Source organism: Pseudophryne corroboree, chromosome 2, assembly GCF_028390025.1.
Source record: "Pseudophryne corroboree isolate aPseCor3 chromosome 2, aPseCor3.hap2, whole genome shotgun sequence".
Classification (NCBI taxonomy): Eukaryota; Metazoa; Chordata; class Amphibia; order Anura; family Myobatrachidae; genus Pseudophryne; species Pseudophryne corroboree.
The window spans coordinates 944,840,238-944,863,016 of record NC_086445.1 but is presented as its reverse complement, the minus strand read 5'-3'; the positions used below and the strand labels follow the sequence as shown (position 1 = coordinate 944,863,016).

The window sequence follows — 22,779 nt, the reverse complement described above, 5'->3', positions numbered from 1 at the left end:
AAAATATACTTATTAGACACTGGAATGTACTACAAAAAGATCCAGTGATAGGGGGAGATCTTCCGGACAATCCAACCTGCATTTTCCAAAGATCCCCGAATTTAAATTTGAAATCCAAACAAGTGAAGAGCTTTTTTTTAATTACAATTCATCTAATGTCGTCTATGGTTTAGAATGTTCATGTAACAAATGCAATATTGGCCAGTAAACCCCCTAAAATGAGAGTTGGGTAACACTTCCGTAACATCCACGAATTTCTTGAGTCCCATGCACTATCTATGCATTTTAAAGAAACGCATATGTGTGATGTAAAACACATAAAAAATGTTTTGAGCTGAAGAAAGTCATTAAGGATGTGAGGGCACGTGATATCTCAAAGATATTGTCAAAGAGCGAGATGAGCATGATAAATAATTTTCAAACACTCACTCCCTCTGGCCTAAATATAGATTTCGAACTCAAGTGGTTCATGTGAGAAATTTTTAGGAATTTTATTCTGGGTGTGATATCTTATTGTTTGTAATAATGTAATGTTTTATGAAACCTGGTATATGGACTTGTATTGCTCTATTTCCCCACTCATTTTATGTTTTTATTTATTTCCCCATTTTGAGCTTCAAGAAAATGTCCACTCCTCTGTTTTGAGTATTGAGATCACATCCAAAATTGCAGCCGCAATATTGAAGGAATTCCTGAGGAGTACAATAAAAGAACCACCATGCCCGCCTTTGTTTTTATAGGCACCGCCAACCCAGAAGTGCATCACCGGAAGTGATGCAACAGTGGAACACACGTGTCATGCAGATTGCAGGCCGCGATTTCCAGTTCCGACAGGAAGTGCGTCAAAAAAAAGCATCATTTTTGTTTTTTCCTAGTGATTGGAATATTTCAAATATTTGTGGGAATACCCTGAACAACATAAATGTATCAAAGGACTTAAGACTTTATGGGATATTTTAGAAGTTAGGAACTCCATTCTGAAATAGGTTTTACTGTGATGTCATTAATTGTCCATGTTTGGGGGTATAAATACCTGTCCTGTGGCATATTCTCCATATGCCTTGAGGAAGATACCAGAAGGGTATTGAATCGCATTGGAAAGGAGGATATGGTATTTGGAGTATGATTAGACCGGACCTGGCTGGCGGATGTGTGTTTTTTAGGGACGCCTGGGCGTCACATTAATCCTGCCTGATTTGTCTACTTTTGTTTGTAGATCTATTCGAATGGGGAGAGTCCAATCTGACCCTTATTTCTATTTAAGCTTTTATTTGTTTTTATGTGACTAAATACTGTATTACACTATTGGGAATCTCTTTTCCGTCCATCTATATGCATTTGGGAAGTCTGAAGAACACTCATACCAGAAGTGGAAGGATAGAGGATTGAGATCAGTAATGAATAAGGCATAGCCCTCTCCTTTACATGTGATTCTGTCTACTTAATTTGATAAACCATTGTTTCTGGTACGAGTTCTCCCAATATTACACATAGTTTTGATTTGATTTAGGTCTGAACATAACTGTATTACAATATTATATGCTTTATATTTCTCTGGGTACTTGCAGGTGGATTGATACTGTTTGAAGAAGATAAAGCAACAGAAAGAAATTGCATCCATTGAGGATTGGTGTTCGTATTATTTCTCCACGCACCTGGGACCCGTTGGTGACTTTATTGTTGCGTATTGTTATGGTGTGGGGTGACACCATTTATCACTGGGAACATATTGGCTGCTGTATAAATGCTTCATGGTGCATCAGGTGCAGAGCTAGGCGGGAAACCATCTGTTTCTCCCTCATCAATGGCAAAGGTTTTTAACATTGGGCATAGTCTATCGATGGTTTCAAAACATCAATGGTTGATAGCCATCCCTTGCTCACTCACATAGGGAAAGAGCTGCACGTTCATGTGGAGCTCAGCTTAAGGCAAAGCAGAAGCTTTTTACTTGCCACACCTGTTGAGAGCTGGGTAGAGAAGGTTCTGGGTCCTTTTTCCCAAGCTTTAAAATGCTGAAGAGAGAAGAGTTTCATAACCATAACATAGGAACTTGATATGAACCTGGTTAGCAGTGACGAGTGGTCAGGATAGATTGAGGAGGCAGAGTCTCACTTGTTATACTCCAGTATACTCCAGAGTTTTGACAATACACATGATTAGAATAATACAAAGAAGACGTTTATAACTAAAGCTGGGTACGCACTGGCCGATATATCGGCTGTTCTTTTGAACGGCCGATATATTGCAGGTCCGTCGGCCAGTGTGTACGATCGATAGGCCTGCGAATTCCGTCGTTCACAGTCCCATTGCGTTGGCCCTGCTGCACAGCCGACGGCCAATATATCGTTAGATATATTGGCATGTCGGTGTGTGTGTATGGACGGTCAGCCATCCGCCCGTATGCAAGCTGCTGCAGCCGGCGGTGACTGACAAATGACCTGGCCATGCGGGTGTAAATGCTCGCACAGTTCATGATGTCATTTCCTGATGGACCGGGCAGTGTATATGCACTGCACACTACACGATCCGGCTTTAGATATATCTGCAGATCAATTTATCTGCAGATATATCCTTAGGTGTGTACCCAGCATTAGAAATATAATCCTTCTCTTACCCTAATCATTTTTATAGTCAATACTCATCGAATTTGCAGCGCTCCGCTGGAATACTGGGACTACCAGCTTTGAGCTCAGCCTCCCCTCTGTGATAGGGTAACAAAGTATCTACTTAATATACGTATAAATAAATATATATTATATATACATACTACATACCAACTGTCCCGAATACAGCGGGACAGTCCTGCTAATTGGACACTGTCCCACTGTCCCTCCCTTGGGTCACAGTGTCCCATAGGCGGGGGGCATATTGGGAGAGCCAGTAATCACCGCTGCTCTGCTCTACAAAGCAGCCGGTGATCACTGAATAGATGCCGTGCGCATGCGCATGGCATCTATGAGTGCAGGGAGTGGAGCCAGTGGCTGCTCTGCTGCTCAGGGAGTGCTGTGCTCCCTCCCCCCCCCAAAAAAAATAACAAAAATGGGTCTTGCGCCGTTGTGCACCCTCCCCCCCAAAATAACAAAAAAGGGGCTCGCGCCACTAGGCCCCACCCTCCACATGGGCCCCACCCACTCCTCTCTAGGTCACGCCCCTTTTTTTTGGCTGTGGCATGTCCTGGGTATATATATTAGTGATGTGCACTGGAAATTTTTCTGGTTTTGTGTTTTGGTTTTGGATTTTGGATTCGGACGCGTTTTGGCAAAACCTCCCTTAACTTTTTTTGTCGGATTCAGGTGTGTTTTGGATTCAGGTGTTTTTTTCCTAAAAACCCTCAAAAACAGCTTAAATCATAGAATTTGGGGGTAATTTTGATCCTATAGTATTATTAACCTCAATAACCATGATTTCCACTCATTTCCCATCTATTCTGAACACCTCACACCTCACAATATTATTTTTAGTCCTAAAATTTGCACCAAAGTCGCTGGATGACTAAGCTAAGCGACCCAAGTGGCCGCAACAAACACCTGGCCCATCTAGGAGTGGCACTGCAGTGTCAGACAGGATGGCACTTAAAAAAATAGTCCCCAAACAGCACATGATGCAAAGAAAATAGAAAAAGAGTTGCACTGTGGTCACTGGATGGCTAAGCTAAGCGACACAAACACCTCAATATCACAGGAATTATTTGTTCTAATCAATGGTATTATTGATCCAAATCACTGGAAGAAAATGACAAAATCACTGGAATTATTTGGCAAGATCACTGGAATTAATAATTATAAATCACTGATATTAATTGGTAAAATCTTGCTATCGCCTGCCTAGTAAAGTGGAATCTAGATGGGATTTTGTACTGGGGACACAATAACTTCATCAATTTTCTAAATCCCAATGCTCTAATGGCAGAAAACAGGCGCACGTCTAACAGCGCACTGATTATACTGAGAACTGATTATACTGATCACTGATGATACTAGGGAGAACTGACACTGAGCAGCGAGAACAGCACTGGACTATTGTACTGTACCACAATGCAGCAAAGATATTGAGCACTGATTCGGAGAATAGAACTGAGTCTGACACGGAGCTGCAAGATACAGCAATGGACACCTGTACTGTACTACTATATACTGGTGGTCACCACAATGCTGCACTGTACTACTATACACTGGTCACAACAATGCAGCACAGATATTGAGCACTGATCCGTAGAATCAAAGCATGCAAATAACATGTAATTCCAAAGTCAACGTTTCGGGGCACAGAACCCTGTATTGTTGTTTGGTCCTGACAACGGGGCTCAGTGCCCCAAAACGTTGACTTTAGAATTACATGTTATTTGCACGCTTTGTTGTCTCTGAGTGCCGTTCTTCAATGGACGTGTGTGTGTGTGTGTGTGTGTGTATGTGTGTATATATATATATATATATACATATATATACATACAGTGCCTTGCTAATGTATTCACCTCCCTTTGCATTTTTCATGTTTTGTTGCCTCACAACCTGGAATTAAAATGGATTGTTCGAAGGTTTGCATCATTTCATTCACAGAACATGCCTACAACTTTGAAGATTTTTTTTTATTTTTATTGTAAAGCAAGCAACAATTAGGACAAAATAACAGAATATGTCAGCGGGCATAACTATTCACCCCCCTAAAGTCAGTACTTTGTAGAGCCACGCTTTGGATTAGTCTCTATGTGCTTGCCACATCTTGCCACTGGGATTTTTGGCCATTCCTCAAGGCAAAACTGCTCCAGCTCCTTCATGTTGGATGGTTTCGCTTGTGAACAGCAATCTTCAAGTATGACCACAGATTCTCAATTGCATTGAGATCTGGGCTTTGACTAGGCCTTTCCAACACATTTAAATGTTTCCCCCTTAAACCACTCGAGTGTTGCTTTAGCAGTATGCTTTGGGTTATTGTCCTGCTGGAAGGTGAACCTCTGTCCCAGTCTCAAATCACAGGAAGACTTAAGCAGGTTTTGCTCAAGAATATCCCTGTATTTAGCACCATCCATCTTTTCCTCGACTCAAAACAGTTTTCCAGTCCCTGCTGCTGAAAAACATTCCCACAGCAATAATAATAATAATAACAACAAGTCCCTTACAGTGATGCTGTGTTGTTCTGCATCAGACCAGTGGTAGTGTCCTGTGCACAGTGCCGTTTCTAGGGGCGGGCGAGCCGTGCAACTGCACGGGGCGCCCGCCGCGGCACTTAGTTACTCCTTCTTGCCTCTCCCGAGCGCTCCTGCTCGGGGGGCGGAGTTTCGCGGAATGACGCGTTGCGTCGTGACGTCACGACGCAAACGCGTCATTCCGCGAAACTCCGCCCCCCGAGCAGGAGCGCTCGGGAGAGGCGAGAAGGAGAAGCAAGAAGGAGGAGGCGGCCGGCGCGGGACGTGAGGCGGCGGGACCGAAGAGCGGGAAGACGTAAGTATTCTCTCTCTCTCCCCCTTCCTTCTCCTCAGCTTGAAACCTGCCTGCCGCTGCCGCACTGTGTAAAATGGGGGCACCTGCCTATGGGGATACCTGCCTGCCACACTGTGTAATATGGGGGCACCTGCCTATGGGGATACCTGCCTGCCACACTGTGTAATATGGGGGCACCTGCCTATGGGGATACCTGCCTGCCACACTGTGTAATATGGGGGCACTTGCCTATGGGGATACCTGCCTGCCACACTGTGTAATATGGGGGCACCTGCCTGCGTACTGTGTAATATGGGGGAACCTGCCTGCGTACTGTGTAATATGGGGGCACCTGCCTGCGTACTGTGTAATATGGGGGCATCTGCCTGCGTACTGCGTAATATGGGGGCATCTGCCTGCGTACTGTGTAATATGGGGGCACCTACCTGCGTACTGTGTAATATGGGGGCATCTGCCTGCGTACTGTGTAATATGGGGGCATCTGCCTGCGTACTGTGTAATATGGGGGCATCTGCCTGCGTACTGTGTAATATGGGGGCATCTGCCTGCGTACTGTGTAATATGGGGGCATCTGCCTGCGTACTGTGTAATATGGGGGCACCTACCTGCGTACTGTGTAATATGGGGGCATCTGCCTGCGTACTGTGTAATATGGGGGCATCTGCCTGCGTACTGTGTAATATGGGGGCACCTACCTGCGTACTGTGTAATATGGGGGCATCTGCCTGCGTACTGTGTAATATGGGGGCATCTGCCTGCGTACTGTGTAATATGGGGGCATCTGCCTGCGTACTGTGTAATATGGGGGCATCTGCCTGCGTACTGTGTAATATGGGGGCATCTGCCTGCGTACTGTGTAATATGGGGGCATCTGCCTGCGTACTGTGTAATATGGGGGCATCTGCCTGCGTACTGTGTAATATGGGGGCACCTGCCTGCGTACTGTGTAAAATGGGGATATCTGCCTGCCGTGCTGTGTAAAATGGGGATATCTGCCTGCCGTGCTGTGTAAAATGGGGATATCTGCCTGCCGTGCTGTGTAAAATGGGGATATCTGCCTGCCGCGCTGTGTAAAATGGGGATACCTGCCTGCTGCACTTTGTAAAATGGGGATACCTGCCTGCGTACTGTGTAAAATGGGGGCACCTGCCTGCGTACTGTGTAAAATGGGGACACCTGCCTGCCGCGCTGTGTAAAATGGGGACACCTGCCTGCCGCGCTGTGTAAAATGGGGACACCTGCCTGCCGCGCTGTGTAATATGGGGACACTTGCCTGCTGTAATGTGTAAAAAGGGGACATTTTTATTTTTTCCGTACTGTGGTGGGTGTGATGATATCAGATGAGGCCATGCCCATTTTAATCAGGCCACACACCCTTGTCGGGAGCGCGCGCGCCTACTTTTTCTTTTTATGGCTATATGGGGGGGGCACACTTTTTTTTTTTTTTAGAGCAATGGGGGGGGGGGGGGGGGCGCATTTTGAAATCTCGCACTGGGAGCCAAATTGTCTAGAAACGGCCCTGCCTGTGCATCACCCATCAGTCATTCCTGTGCCGCATATTGTGTTATATAACTCCAGAAAAATAATGGAGAACAAACATTTGGAGGACAAAATAGGGAAAGATCAAGAACCACTTCCTCGTAGTGCTGAAGCTGCTGCCACTAGCCATGACATAGATGAAATGCCATCGTCATCTGCCAGGGCCAATGCCCAATGTGATAGTAGAGGGCATATAAAATCTAAAAAGCCAAAGTTCAGTAAAAAGACCCAAAAAAAGAAATTTAAATCACCTGAGGAGAAACGTAAACTTGCCAATATGCCATTTACGACACGAGTGGCAAGGAACGGCTGAGGCCCTGGCCTATGTTCATGACTAGTGGTTCAGCTTCACATGACGATGGAAGCCCACATTCTCCTGCTAGAAAAATTAAAAGCGTTAAGCTGGAAAAATCACAGAAACGAACTGTGCATTCTAAGATGGTATGACAGATCCCCAAGGAGAGTCCAAGTGTCGGCAGTTGCAATGCCTGACCTTACCAACACTGGACGGGAAGAGGTGGCTCCTTTCACGATTTGCACGCCCCCTGCAAGTGCTGGAAGGACCACCCACAGTCCAGGTCCTGATATTGAAACTGAAGTTGTCACTGTTGAAGTACACCAGGATGAGGATATGGGTCTTGCTGGCGCTGAGAAGGAAGTTGACGATGAGGATTCTGATGGTAATGTGGCTTGTTTAAGTCAGACACCGGGGGAGACACCTGTTGTCCATGTGATAAAGAAGCCCATTGTGATGCCTGGGCAAACTACCAAAAAAACCACCTCTTCGGTGTGGAATTATTTCTCCACAAATCCGGACAACAGGTGTCAAGCCATCTGTTGCCTCTGTCAATTTGTAATAAGTAGGGGTAAGGATGTTAACCACCTAGGAACATCCTCCCTTATACGTCACCTGCTGCACATTCATCATAAGTCAGTATCAAGTTGTGAAACTTTGGGTAAGAGCGTAAGCAGTCCACTGACACCTAAATCCCTTCTTCCTCTTGTACCCAAGCTCCTGCAAGCCACACCACCAACTCCCTCAATGTCAACTACCTCCTCAGCCATAACCGTCAATAGTCCTGAAGGCCATGTCACTGTCAAGACTGAGGAGTCCCCTCCTAACCGGGATTCCTCCGAGTGGTACGCCTAGTGCTGCTGTTGCTGCCGCCGCTGCTGTTGAAGTCGGAAGACCACTTGTACTACTTCAACTAAGCAATTGACTGTCCAACAGTCCTTTGTGAGGAAGATGAAATATGACAGCAGTCATCCTGTTGCAAAGCAGATAACTGAGGCCTTGACACTTATGTTGGTGTTAGACGTGCGTCTGGTATCTGCCATTAGTGCAGTGGGATTTAGACAAGTGAGGGAAGTATTGTGTCCCCAGTACCAAATCCCATCAAGGTTCCACTTCACTAGGCAGGCGATACCGAGAATGTACAAAGACTTCAGAAAAAGAGTCACCAGTGTCCTACAAAATGCAGTTGTATCCAGTGTCCACTTAACCACAGACATGTGGACAAGTGGAACAGGGCATACTAAGGACTATATGACTGTGACAGCCCCCTGGGTAGATGTATGGCCTCCCGGAGCAACAACAGCAGCGGCAATAGTAGCAGCATCTCGCAAACTCCAACTTGTTCCTAGGCAGGGTACGCTTTGTATCACAGCTTTCCGTAAGAGGCACACAGCTGACAACCTCTTACGGAAACTGAGGGACATCATCGCAGAATGGCTTAACCCAATTAGACTCCCCTGGTGATTTGTGATATCGGACAACGCCACCAATATTGTGCATGCATTACATCTGGGCAAAATCCAGCACGTCCCATGTTTTGCACATACAATTAATTTGGTGGTGCAGATTTTATTGAAAAATTACAGGGGTGTGCAGGAGATGCTGTCGGTGGCCTGAAAAATTGCGGGCCACTTTCGGCATTCAGCCACCGCGTGCCGAAGACTAGAGTGCCATCAATCACGCCTGAACCTGCCCTGCCATCACCTGAAGCAAGAGGTGGTAATGAGGTGGAATTCAACACTCTATACGCTTCAGAGGATGGAGGAGCAGCGAAAGGCCGTTCAAGCCTATACATCCACCTACGATATACTGTAGGCAAAGAAGGGGTAATGCACCTGACTCAAACGCAGTGGAGAATGATTTCTGTCTTGTGCAAAGGTTCTCGAACCCTTCGTACTTGCCATACGTGAAGTCAGTTTACACACTGCCAGCTTGATTCAGGTCTTTACCCTCATCAGGCTTTTGCAGAAGCAGCTGGAGAAATTGAAGGAGGAGCTAAGATGGAGCGATTCCGCAAAGTATGTGGGACTTGTGGATGGAGCCCTTAATTCGCTTTGCCAGGATTCAAGGGTGGTCAATCTGTTGAAATCAGAGCACTACATTTTGGCCACTGTGCTCGATCCTAGGTTTAAAGCCTACGTTGTATCTCTCTTTTCGGCAGACACAAGTGTGCAGAGGTGCAAAGACCTGCTGGTGAGTAAATTGTCAACTCAAGCGGAACGTGACCCGTCAACAGCTCCTCCTTTAATTTCTCCCACCACTGGGACCGCAAGGGCAGTCAGGAGCGAAAGCTGACATCTTCTCTAGACTGAAGGACCTGCCAATGATTACTGACATGTCTACTGCCACTGCATATGATTCTGTCGCCATTGAAAGAATGGTGGAGGATTATATGAGTGACAGCATCCAAGTAGGCATGTCAGACAGTCCGTATGTATGCTGTCAGGAAAAAGAGGCAATTTGGATGCCCTTGCACAAACTGGCTTTATTTTATCTAAGTTGCCCCCTCTCCAGTGTGTACTCCGAAAGAGTGTTTAGTGCAGCCAGTAACTTTGTCAGTGATCGGCGTAGGAGGTTACTTCCACTAAATGTGGAGAAGATGATGTTCATCAAAATGAATTATAAAGTCCTTCGGGAAGACCTTTACCAGCAATTGCCTCCAGAAAGTACACAGGGACCTGTGATGGTGGATTCCAGTGGGGACGAATTAATATTCTGTGAGGAGGAGGATGTACACAGTGAAAGGGGTGAGGAATCGGAGGATGAGGTTGACATTTTGCCTCTGTAGAGCCAGTTTGTGCAAGGAGAGATTGATTGCTTCTTATTTTGATGGGGGCCCAAACAAACAAGTCATTTCAGCCACAGTCGTGTGGCAGACTGTCGCTGAAATGATTGGTTTGTTAAAGTGTGCATGTTCTATATAACATAAGGGTGAATGGGAGTGCCCAAGGACAATTCCATCATGCACCTTTTTTTCTTCTTATGTTTGGGGACTATTATTTTAAAGTGCCATCCTGTCTGACACTTCCGTATATGACCAGTGGTACTGCCATTTAATCCCTGAGATTTGGACGTATAATTCCTGTGATTTTGCAGTATAATTCCAGTGATTTTGCAGTATAATTCCAGTGATTTGGACATATACTTCCAGTTGGAATTGTTTGTGTCGCTTGGCTTAGTCATACAGCTACCTCAATCCACCTCTTCGACATCTTTGCATGAGGTGCTGTTTGGGACCTAGTTTTTGAAAAGTGCCATCCTGTGTGACACTGCCGTATGAGTCCAGGGGTACTGCTGTATTAGTCCTGGGGTACTGCCATATAAGTCCACCAATTGCAGAATTTAAAAAAAATGACAGGCGCATGCTGGAGATGCTGTCAGTGGACCGAACAATTGCTGCCCACTCTCAACATTCAGACACTGCGTGACACTACTATATGGGCCAGGTGGTTGTGTCGCTTAGCTTAGTCATACAGCAACCTCGGTGCCCCTTTTTTCTTCTTTGCATTATGTGCTGTTTGGGGCCTTTTTTTATATCTGCCCTCCTGTCTGCCACTGCAGTGGCACTCCTAGATGGGCCAATTGTTTGTATCGCTTGGCTTAGTCATACAGCTGCCTCATTGCACCTCTTCTACATCTTTGCATGAGGTGCTGTTTGGGGCCTTTTTTTGGTTATCTGCCCTCTTGTCTGACACTGCAGTGGCACTCCTAGATGGGCCAATTGTTTGTGTCGCTTGGCTTAGTCATACAGCTACTTCATTACACCTCTTCTACATCTTTGCATGAGGTGCTGTTTGGGGCCAAGTTTTTTAAAAGTGCCCTCCTGTCTACACTGCAGTATCACTCCTAGATGGGCCAGGTGTTTGTGCGGCACACTTGTGTCACTTGGCTTAGTCATACAGCAGCCTTGTGCACCTCTTTTTCTTCTTTGCATCATGTGCTGTTTGGGGCCTTTTTTAAAATATCTGCCCTCCTGTCTGACACTGCAGTGCCACTCCAAGATGGGCCAGGTGTTTGTGCCACACACTTGTGTCTTTTAGCTTAGTCATACAGCCACCTCGGTGCAACCTTTTTGCCTAAAAACAATATTGTGAGGTGTTCAGAATAGACTGGAAATGGGTGGAAATTAATGTTATTGAGGTTAATAATACCGTAGGATCAAAATTACCCCCAAATTCTGTGATTTTAGCAGTTTTTATATTTTTTTTTCAAAAATCATCCAAAACCAAAACATGAAAGGATGGTTTTGGCAAAACCGAGCCAAAACCAAATCATGAAAGTGGAATTAGAACCAAAACCAAAACACGAAAAGTGCCAGCCGCACATAGCATACGATGTCTCCCCCGCCACAGATCTCACTGCACGTCAGTGCTCGTTACTATTGGGTTTTTAAGGGGATAGTCACTAACTTGCTAACATATAGGGACCTTGCAGGGTTTCTTGGTGCCCCAGGCAAAGCTTCAGTCTACCACCGCCATGGTTGGACTGGCCCACAGGGGTACAGGGGAAACCACCGGTGGGCCCCACTGCCTGAGGGCCCACTCCTTCCTCTAGGGATCAGGTTCCAGACTGTGCACTTGTATTATACATGGTAGATATGTTGCATTACACTGCAAAAGACTATTGTGCATTTCAGTCCTCTGTGGAGGCTTGCCACACCCCTTTTGTAGACTGGCCACACCCCTAAGTGTGGGCCCCTACCCCTGCATTCCCCCGGTGGGCCCTTCACACCCCATTCCGACACTGACCACCGCCCTCACCCGACCCACCTTACACACTTGACTTGTGTAAAATACAAGTAATAACTTTAACGTTCTGGTGGCTGGTGAGGCTGCATTCAGAGAAATGAAAGTATGTTTGCCTAGAGAGTTCTGAAACTTGTTAAATATACAGTAATGACCACGGTGGATTAGTGGAATTAATATATTAGTAACGCTTACAAAGAAGATGCTGCTGAGAGATATTGCTACATATTAAAAAGATTATAATAGAACAAAACAAAAGCAGCATTATCTTTAAGTAATCGCTCAAAACTGCAATTAAAACATAAAAAGCTAATTTAAAACATGTTTAACATCAATATTACATATAGGGGCAGATGTGTCAAACTTTAGAGAGAGATAAAGTACCAACCAATTAACTACTGTCATTTTTTAAACACAGCCTGTGAAATGGCTGTTAGAAGATGATTAATTGGTACTTATCTTTTTCCAAGGTTTGATACATTTACGCCATAATGCCATACTGTATATACAGGGGCATATGCAGGATCCGTCTGCCTGCCCCCCCCCCTCTCTTGCACCCATTATAAATACGCCAGAGAGTATATAGATTGAAATTTAAAATCACATGTAAGATTCAAGCTAATAAAGCTTTGCTATGCAAGGCAAATCACACAAAGGGGGGTATCCTGTTAGCTGCAGTAAATTAGTGCTGCTCATGGATCCACCGGGGGCTATCCAATTAGCCCTGATCACCAGCAATTATCTGGGATTATGAGGCGCACAAAGCAGAATCCCCGATAACCAGCCCTATCAGCCCCTCTTTTCCACGATAACACATGGGTCCAGGAACTTATTCCGGATCCTATCTGTTATCGCCCGAAAATGGGTAATTTACACATGGTAAAAATGGTCTAGAATTGGAAAGCCCAATACCATCAGGCTAAAATCGCGGTATTAGCCTTGTTTTTGCCGTGCAGTAAATTACCGCCGGCAATAGAGAACTACCCAAAGTATAACTGGAATGAAGAAGCAATGAAGCAGTTCCTATTTATTAAACATCCATATACAAATAAATATGTTACTGTTTCTTTAGATGGATTTACAGTCCTGGAGAGAAGATTTTCTGTGAATATGCAGATGAAAATTATAACAAAAGAGAAAGTAGTATGTACTGTAAACAGTTTTATGGGATTTTGTGAGCAGGGGTGTATCTAGTGGACTGAGTGCCCCTGGCAAAGTAAGTAACTGCCACCTCCCCACACAGCTCCCCACACCCAGAGGGGGAGGGGGGGGGGTTAAAGATAGGCTGAGGTCAGGGACACTGAGGGAGAATCACAAGGACAGTGCGGGTAGGGACAATGAGGTGGAGGGCTTACAGGGAGGCTGAGGTCAGGGACACTCAGGGGCAATTACAGGGAGGGTGTGGGCAGGGATGCTGAGGGGGAATTACAGGAGCGTGCAGGCAGGGACACTGAGGTGGAATTACAGGAGGGTGTGGGCAGGGACATTGAGGGGGCAGTCACAGGGAGGCTGAGGTCAGGGACACTAAGGGGGATTTACAGGGAGGGTTTGGGTAGGGAAAATGAGAGGGAGGGGCTACAGGGAGGCTGAGGTCAAGGACACTGCGGGGCTCTTACAGGGAGGGTGCAGGAAGGGACACTGAGAGGGAATTACAGGAGTGTGAGGGCAGGGTGACTGAGGGGGCAGTTACAGGGATGGTGTGGGCAGGGACACTGAGGGAGGATTACAAGGAGGGCGTGGACAGGGACACCGAGGGGATATATGCACACATACATACAGTTAAAAATCCCTCTCTAGGTATGATTGCACTACATGTCCCAGCAAATCCAGTTGACAAGGTGTGCTGGGACTTGTAGTCTCAACACAGCTAGACAGGCACTCACTGGTCTAGCAGGGACGTGCAGTCAGGGGAGGCATACTGATTAAAATAACACAAAGAAGATATTTATAACACAGATTTTGTGTCATTTATATCTTCTTTGTTTTATTCTAATAACTTCCCCTCTGCTGTTGCAGGAATAGCTGTGTGGGAGGCAGCGGAAGTGGTGCCTCCCGCTGACCATAGTGAACAAGCTGAGGCGGGGGGGCAGTCAGGGGGCGGACGGGGGGCGGGTCCAAGCAATGGGCTGCAAAAGCCCAGTGAAAAATGATATATAAGAGGCGCTACTGTAAGTGCCTTAGTGACAGGGGCGTGCATCCAGCCTACATGAGGGCACGCCCCTGTCAATAAGGCAGTTGGATTGGACAGCCGGACACTTAGAAAGGAAGGTTAGACACACCTTTCTTCAATACGAGTGGACAGAGGAGTTGTCTGTATTGACACAGCGCAGCTGTTATTTTATATGGCCGGGAGAGCCGCTGCTCCAGGCACCGGGATCCTGCTGGTGACGCCTACGTTGGGACCCTGCTTGTTGATGTGAGGGGTGCAGGACCAGCGCAGGCACTGACTACAATGGGGGAGATAAGCTAACTAGCCCTACCCCCTGGCCTTTCAGTTCAGTACCCACTCTAATCCCCACCCCAGCACTGGAACTTGCCCTATCCCTCTACTTCCCAGGCCTCAAGGACATACACTAACTACTCTACCCTCCACAATTATTAGGTGTTTTGTCTTTATTTTAATAATTTCTTTACAGGCGGACTACGGGTGCCAGCGGGCCCTTTGTGTCCAGGCATGCTGGCACTTGTGGTTCACCAAGTGCCAGCATGCTGTGGCAGGCTTGCTGGGACATGTAGGCCGCCTGTAAAGAACAATATTAACATACAATGAACCCTGCACCCACCGACACCAGGGGTGCGGGGCATAGCACTGGGCTATTAGCCGAGTGCTGGTTGTTGCTCGAAAGCGGGGACCCCATTTAATTTTTTAGTTTGTCCCCACTTTCCGAGGAATGCCAGCCCTGGGCTGACTGGTTTACTAAAGCCTGTTTGTGCACTGCCCATTGCCAGCTTGTTTTGTGGGGGTCCAAACAAACCAATAATTTCAGCCACAAGTTACAGTCCCTGTCGCTGAAATGATTGGTTTGTTAAACTTTGCATGTCCTGTTTAATATACAACATAAGGGTGGGTGGGAAGGCCCAAGGACAATTCCATCTTACACCTCATTTCTTTGCATTTTGCTCTTTGCAGCATTTTTTTGGCATAGTTTATAAAACTGATATCCTGTCTGCCACTGCAGTGCTACTCCTAGATGTGCCACGTGTTTGTGCCGCCCACTGCTGTCACTTAGCTTAGTCATCCAGCTACCACCTCGGTGCAACCTTTTGGCCTAAACTGGATGAAAACAATATTGTGAGCTGTGAGGTGTTCAAAATAGACTGGAAATGAGTGGAAATGAATGTTATTGAGGTTAATAATACTGCAGGAACAAAAACACCCCCAAATTCTGTTATTTTAGTTGTTTTTATGATTTACATTTTTTTAAATAGGGTTCCAAAACCAAAATGTGCAAGGGCAGTTCATTTTACCAACAGCCGGAATCCCGACACCTGCCCGGTATTCCCACTCACCAGGCCCGATGAGTGGCAAGCACAGCAAACAGACGAGGGGACTCACTGCCTCGCTGCCGGGATTCCAGCAGATGGGGTGCCGTTGTTGGTATAGTGACAGCCAGCATCCCATCTGCCAGGATAACATATATATACCCAGTACCCAGGAAATCAAAATCATGGTGTTGCATTTGTTTTTATATAGAAGGATTTTATTGTGAATATCTAACATTCCATGTGGAATGCCGTGATACACCCATGTATGGCTGAATTCAAGATGAATTATAGGTGGGGCAGATGGGGCGGTTGTCCAGTGGCCCCATCACATTGGGGTGGGGGCCCCCACACTGCCAAGTGTAGTCAGCAGGGCAGTAGGCAGTTAAAGGTTAATGGCTCAGAAAGGGGCATCAGGTGTCCATCACTACAAGTTGTGCTCTGTCAGGAAGATTGCCAGACTCATCTGCCATCTCCACTCTGGGCAGCATGGCTAGGCCCACCCAAACTGAGGAATGCAGAGGCCTCACCATCAGCGCAGAGGGACGTGTTGGCACTGCGGCTGCACATGTGCTCGAGGCAGACAAGCTCCAGAGAAGGTGAGATAGTGTGGTCCGGCACCACAAGCACTGCACTCTCCGTGCCTACACCCCATCTTGAACCACTGGAAAATAGGGCTGCGTTGGAAAATAGGTGGGGGTGGGTTGCCTCAATTTTTATTGGTGGGGCTCCCCACAATTTTGTTGCCATGGGGCCCCTATAAGCCATTGTTCATATACCTCATCGCGCTATTTCTATATGAAGCATCAGTGCAGCGTGACTTTCAAATGCGTCAGACTGGAGAGCAGAGCATATTGCTCCCGCAGTATAAAATAAAGGGCATGCAGTTGCCGGGAGTAACAGATACCAGCAAATACACTAAACAGTGAAGAGAATGGACAGTTGCGGGTGGTCTTCAGTATGCCGAATGTCGGGATCCCGGCGCACAGTATACCGGCGCTGGAATCCCGATACCCGGCATACCGACATATATTCTCCCTCGTGGGGGTCCGCGACCCCCCTGGAGGGAGAATAAAATAGCGTGTCGCGCGCCACCGTGCCCACAGCGTGGTGAGTGCAGCGAGCCCGCAAGGGGCTCATTTGCGCTCGCCACACTGTCGGTATGCCAGCGGTCGGGCTCCCGGCGCTGGTATGCTGGTTGCCGGCAGCCCGGCCGCCGGCATACCATACTGCACCCGACAGTTGCTACATGTCTGATACTGGTCTTTTTGTATAACCAGCAAGTGTGGCAGTATCTGGACATGCTGCTATCTGTTTCCAACGAGCAAGCTAAAATAAAGGGTGAGGCTTGTAAAGGATGGCATACCCTGTGAGGTCACATCCCTTGTACGGGACGGGTGCCCCTTTAACGGGTGCGAGCGCAAGCACGCACCCACCCATCCTGCCACCCCATCTCACTAAACACAGTCATAAGTTTTATAAAAAAAAGCTACTAGCATTACTAATGTGGGGAATATGTGTCAGGTGCATTATTGTGTGGAATTATGTGTATTATGGGCATTACTAATGTGGGCATATGTGTAAGGTGCATTACATTGTGGAATTATATGTATTATGGGCATTACTAATGTGGGCATATATGTAAGGTGCATTACTGTGTGGAATAATGTGTATTATGGGCATTACTAATGTGGGCATATGTGTAAGGTGCATTACATTGTGGAATTATATGTATTATGGGCATTACTAATATGGGCATATATGTAAGGTGCATTACTGTGTGGAATAATGTGTATTATGGGTATTAATGTGTGGCATTATGCAGGATTGAACTGGCCCACAGGGTAACCATCCGGTAGGCCCCACTACCTGAGTGTTGCTGGGTCAGAGACAGAACTAGAGGCGGTGCTAGGGGGCACTAGACAAAATTTTGCCTAGGGCATCAAATTGGCTAGGGCCGACTCTGCCTCCTACTTGTATTCTATGCTCCTGATATCAGCGTGTGCCAGTTCTCCTGTTATCAGTCTGAGTCCAGTACCTATGCCTTTTGCCTGTATTCAGTGCTCCTGTTATCATCCTGCGCCAGCGCTCCTGTTATCAGCCTGAGTCAAGTGTCTCTGTCACGTGCCTATATTCAGCGCTTCTGTTATCAGCCTGTACCAGCGCCCCTGTTATCAGCCTGAGTCTGGTACCTCTGCCTCCTGCCTGTATTCAGGGCTCATGTTATCAGCCTCAGTCAGCACTCCTGTTACCAGCCTCTGCCAGCGCTCCTCTCATCAGCCTGTGCCAGCGCTCCTGTTATCAGCCTGTGCCAGCGCTCCTGTTATCAGCCTGTGCCAGCGCTCCTGTTATCAGCCTGTGCCAGCGCTCCTGTTATCATCCTGTACCAGCGCCCCTGTTATCAGCCTGAGTCGGGGTACCTCTGCCTCCTGCCTGTATTCAGTGCTCCTGTTATCAGTCTGTGACCAGTGCTTCTGTTATTAGCCTAAACAGTACCTCTGCTTCCTGCCTGTCTTCAGCGCTCCTGTTATCAGCCTGTGCCAGCAGTTCTTTTATCAGCCTGAGTCTGGTAAATCTGTCACCTGTCTTTATGCAGCGCTCCTGTTATCAGCCTGTGCTAACTGGGAGAACTTTCCTACAAGTTCTCCCAGTTGTCTGTCAATTACCCACACATGGATGACAGCAGGGTGGGGACAGTTACATCACAGATATTGGGGTCTCAGGTGAGTCTACAAAGGACTGGGCAGTGAGTATTTCTCTTATTGAAGAATAGTAATTGTGCTCTAGTGATTCAGTCTTATAGCTCAGAAATACTCCTGTTTTATATATACATTAAACTTTTGTTTTATATATATATTACATGTGTTTACAGATGGCGGAGGAAATGAAACCATCTATTTTGCCACTTGACTGTAAGATGTTTGAGAAAGACTTCTGTAAATTGTTCGACCCTATCCTGACCTCCCAGAACCCATCACTCAGACAAGAAAAAGGGAACTGGGGACCTCAGCACTTCTCCGGGAATGCTTTTCTTCATCCACAGCACAGACCCACGGAACCCAAAAAAGAATACCATTGTGCTCAAAGTGCCAGTTCACGTTTACCTACTCCCACTCAAAATGAGAGACTTTCTTTTCATCCTAATAATGATAAGGTAAAAAGTGTGAATTCCCCAAAGGGATTTGTGGAAGTGACTGCAGCAGGCTTAGGGGGTCATTCCGACCCGATTGCACGCTGCAGTTTTTCGCAGCGGTGCGATCGTGTCAGAACTGCACATGCGCCGGCGCATGCCAGATGGCTGGCGTCCGTCGTTGCCTAGCGATCGCCTCTGACTGATTAACAGGTAGAGGCGGTTGCTGGGTGGGAGAGAGCGGCATGGTGGCATTTAGCTGCTGTTTTCTGTGCGTGGTCCGGCCAACCCAGCCGCTGCGTGACCGGACACACGCAGCCGCTGCAACCCTGGCAGCGTCAAGTAACTCCTGGCCAGCCGCAGCAGCTGCGCTGGCTGGGAGTTACTCTACAAGTACAAAATCGCTTTTGTACTTGTAGGTGGGGCCGGGCCAGACATGCGGGGCAGACTAGTCCTGTATTGGGCGTCCACCCACATGTCTGTGTCAGTGATCGTATCTGTGCTAAACTTAGCATAGCTACGATCAGGTCGGAATGACCCCCCTAGTCCTTAGGGATAAAGCATACCTGGGTACATTAGATCAAAGTTTTAAGGCCCATACACACTTGACGATAAAATGAGCGACGTCGTTCATTTCAGCCCTCATCAACGACGTCGCTCATTATATCGTCAAGTGTGTATGCATCCGACGACCACCGATGCGCGGCCCCGCGGGACGTTAACGACCCTCGCTTATCTGTGGAGCATGTATGCTCAATTTCCACTTTGGTCGTTACCGACCAGAGACGTCGTTGAATGTGTATGGTGTGAACGACGAACGACCAAGCCACTGTTCACCAGCCCTGTTCCCAGCTCATTATTTGAATAAACTGTTCAGCTTGGATGCTTCAACGATGAATGGTCTTTGGTCTTTGGTCGTTGGTAGTAGTGATGAGCGGGTTCGGATCCTCGGGATCCGAACCCGCCTGAACTTCACATTTTTTTACACGGGTCCGAGCGACTCGGATCCTCCCGCCTTGCTCGGTTAACCCGAGCGCGCCCGAACGTCATCATCCCGCTGTCGGATTCTCGCGAGATTCGGATTCTATATAAGGAGCCGCGCGTCGCCGCCATTTTCACACGTGCATTGAGATTGATAGGGAGAGGACGTGGCTGGCGTCCTCTCCGTTATATTAGAAAAGAAAAGAGTAAACTGAGTGACTTAGTTATAATTGTGGGGAGGATTGGGGACGGGGAGCAGCTGTTAGGGAGTACAGTGCAGGGTTTACCACCAGTGAGTTTAATCCTTTGTTTCTCTGCCTGAAAAAAACGCTCCACCATATCTGTGCTCAGTGTGCTGCACTGCTGCATGATATATCTGTGCTGAGTGCGCTGCTCTGCTCACACTGCCTAATTGTGGGGACTGGGGAGCAGTTATAGCAGGAGTACAGTGCACAGTTTTGCTGACAGTGACCACCAGTCCAGTATACGTTTGTCTGCCTGAAAAACACTCCTGTGTTGTTTTTTTTTTTCTTCATACTAGTTTAGCAGTCTGCTGACAGTGTCCACCAGGTCCGTTATATACAGTATATTATATATATATAAGCAGTACGGTAGGCCACGGCTGTACCTACCTCTGTGTCGTCAATGCACTCGTCGTCCATAAGTAATATAATACTATACTATCCATCCATCTACATTGTATACCTACCTGTGGTGTTTTTTTCTCTCTTCATACTAGTTTAGCAGTCTGCTGACAGTGTCCACCAGGTCCGTTATACATTATATTATATATATATAAGCAGTACGGTAGGCCACGGCTGTACCTACCTCTGTGTCGTCAGTGCACTCGTCGTCCATAAGTAATATAATACTATACTATCCATCCATCTACATTGTATACCTACCTGTGGTGGTTTTTTTTTCTTCATACTAGTTTAGCAGTCTGCTGACAGTGTCCACCAGGTCCGTTATATACAGTATATTATATATATAAGCAGTACGGTAGGCCACGGCTGTACCTACCTCTGTGTCGTCAGTGCACTCGTCGTCCATAAGTAATATAATACTATACTATCCATCCATCTACATTGTATACCTGTGGTGGCTTTTAGTTGTGCGCATTAAAATATGGAGAACAAAAATGTTGAGGTTAAAAAAATAGGGAAAGATCAAGATCCACTTCCACCTCGTGCTGAAGCTGCTGCCACTAGTCATGGCCGAGACGATGAAATGCCATCAACGTCGTCTGCCAAGGCCGATGCCCAATATCATAGTACAGAGCATGTAAAATCCAAAACACAAAAGATCAGTAAAAAAATGACCCAAAAATCAAAATTAAAAGCGTCTGAGGAGAAGCGTAAACTTGCCAATATGCCATTTACGACACGGAGTAGCAAGGAACGGCTGAGGCCCTGGCCTATGTTCATGGCTAGTGGTTCAGCTTCACATGAGGATGGAAGCACTAATCCTCTCGCTAGAAAAAAGAAAAGACTTAAGCTGGCAAAAGCACAGCAAAGAACTGTGCGTTCTTCGAAATCCCAAATCCCAAAGGAGAGTCCAATTGTGTCGGTTGCGATGCCTGACCTTCCCAACACTGGACGGGAAGAGCTTGCGCCTTCCACCATTTGTACGCCCCCTGCAAGTGTTGAAAGGAGCACCCGCAGTCCAGTTCCTGATAGTGAAATTGAAGATGTCAGTGTTGAAGTACACCAGGATGAGGATATGGGTGTTGCTGGCGCTGGGGAGGAAATTGACAAGGAGGATTCTGATGGTGAGGTGGTTTGTTTAAGTCAGGCACCCGGGGAGACACCTGTTGTCCGTGGGAGGAATATGGCCATTGACATGCCTGGTGAAAATACCAAAAAAATCAGCTCTTCAGTGTGGAAGTATTTCAACAAAAATGCGGACAACTGGTGTCAAGCCGTGTGTTGCCTTTGTCAAGCTGTAATAAGTAGGGGTAAGGACGTTAACCACCTCGGAACATCCTCCCTTATACGTCACCTGCAGCGCATTCATAATAAGTCAGTGACAAGTTCAAAAACTTTGGGCGACAGCGGAAGCAGTCCACTGACCAGTAAATACCTTCCTCTTGTAACCAAGCTTGCGCAAACCACACCACCAACTCCCTCAGTGTCAATTTCCTCCTTACCCAGGAAAGCCAATAGTCCTGCAGGCCATGTTACTGGCAAGTCTGACGAGTCCTCTCCTGCCTGGGATTCCTCCGATGCATCCTTGAGTGTAACGCCTACTGCTGCTGGCGCTGCTGTTGTTGCTGCTGGGAGTCGATCGTCATCCCAGAGGGGAAGTCGGAAGACCACTTGTACTACTTCCAGTAAGCAATTGACTGTCCAATAGTCCTTTGCGAGGAAGATGAAATATCACAGCAGTCATCCTGTTGCAAAGCGGATAACTGAGGCTTTGACAACTATGTTGGTGTTAGACGTGCGTCCAGTATCCGCCATTAGTTTACAGGGAACTAGACAATTTCTTGAGGTAGTGTGCCCCCGTTACCAATTACCATCTAGGTTCCACTTCTCTAGGCAGGAGATACCAAGAATGTACACGGACGTCAGAAAAAGACTCACCAGTGTCCTAAAAAATGCAGTTGTACCCAATGTCCACTTAACCACGGACATGTGGACAAGTGGAGCAGGGTAGATGTATTGCCTCCCGCTGCAAGAACAGCAGCGGCGGCACCAGTAGCAGCATCTCGCAAACGCCAACTCTTTCCTAGGCAGGCTACGCTTTGTATCACCGCTTTCCAGAATACGCACACAGCTGACAACCTCTTACGGCAACTGAGGAAGATCATCGCAGAATGGCTTACCCCAATTGGACTCTCCTGGGGATTTGTGACATCGGACAACGCCAGCAATATTGTGCGTGCATTACATCTGGGCAAATTCCAGCACGTCCCATGTTTTGCACATACCTTGAATTTGGTGGTGCAGAATTATTTAAAAAACGACAGGGGCATGCAAGAGATGCTGTCGGTGGCCAGAAGAATTGCGGGCCACTTTCGGCGTACAGGCACCGCGTACAGAAGACTGGAGCACCACCAAAAAAACCTGAACCTGCCCTGCCATCATCTGAAGCAAGAGGTGGTAACGAGGTGGAATTCAACCCTCTATATGCTTCAGAGGATGGAGGAGCAGCAAAAGGCCATTC

The 22,779-nt window shown here is 47.0% G+C and overlaps 1 protein-coding gene across 1 annotated transcript in view; it reads left to right on the top strand.

Annotated features, from left to right (window-relative positions):
• The window catches only part of LOC135026570 (uncharacterized protein C3orf38 homolog), a 104,882-nt gene extending 85,800 nt beyond the window's left edge, over positions 1-19,082 (top strand). Inside the window, exons 4-5 of the mRNA XM_063953635.1 lie at positions 18,373-18,690; positions 19,050-19,082. Coding sequence (XP_063809705.1) covers positions 18,373-18,690; positions 19,050-19,082 — 351 coding nt within the window. The remainder of the gene's footprint in view (positions 1-18,372; positions 18,691-19,049) is intronic.
• The last annotated feature ends 3,697 nt before the right edge of the window (positions 19,083-22,779 follow it).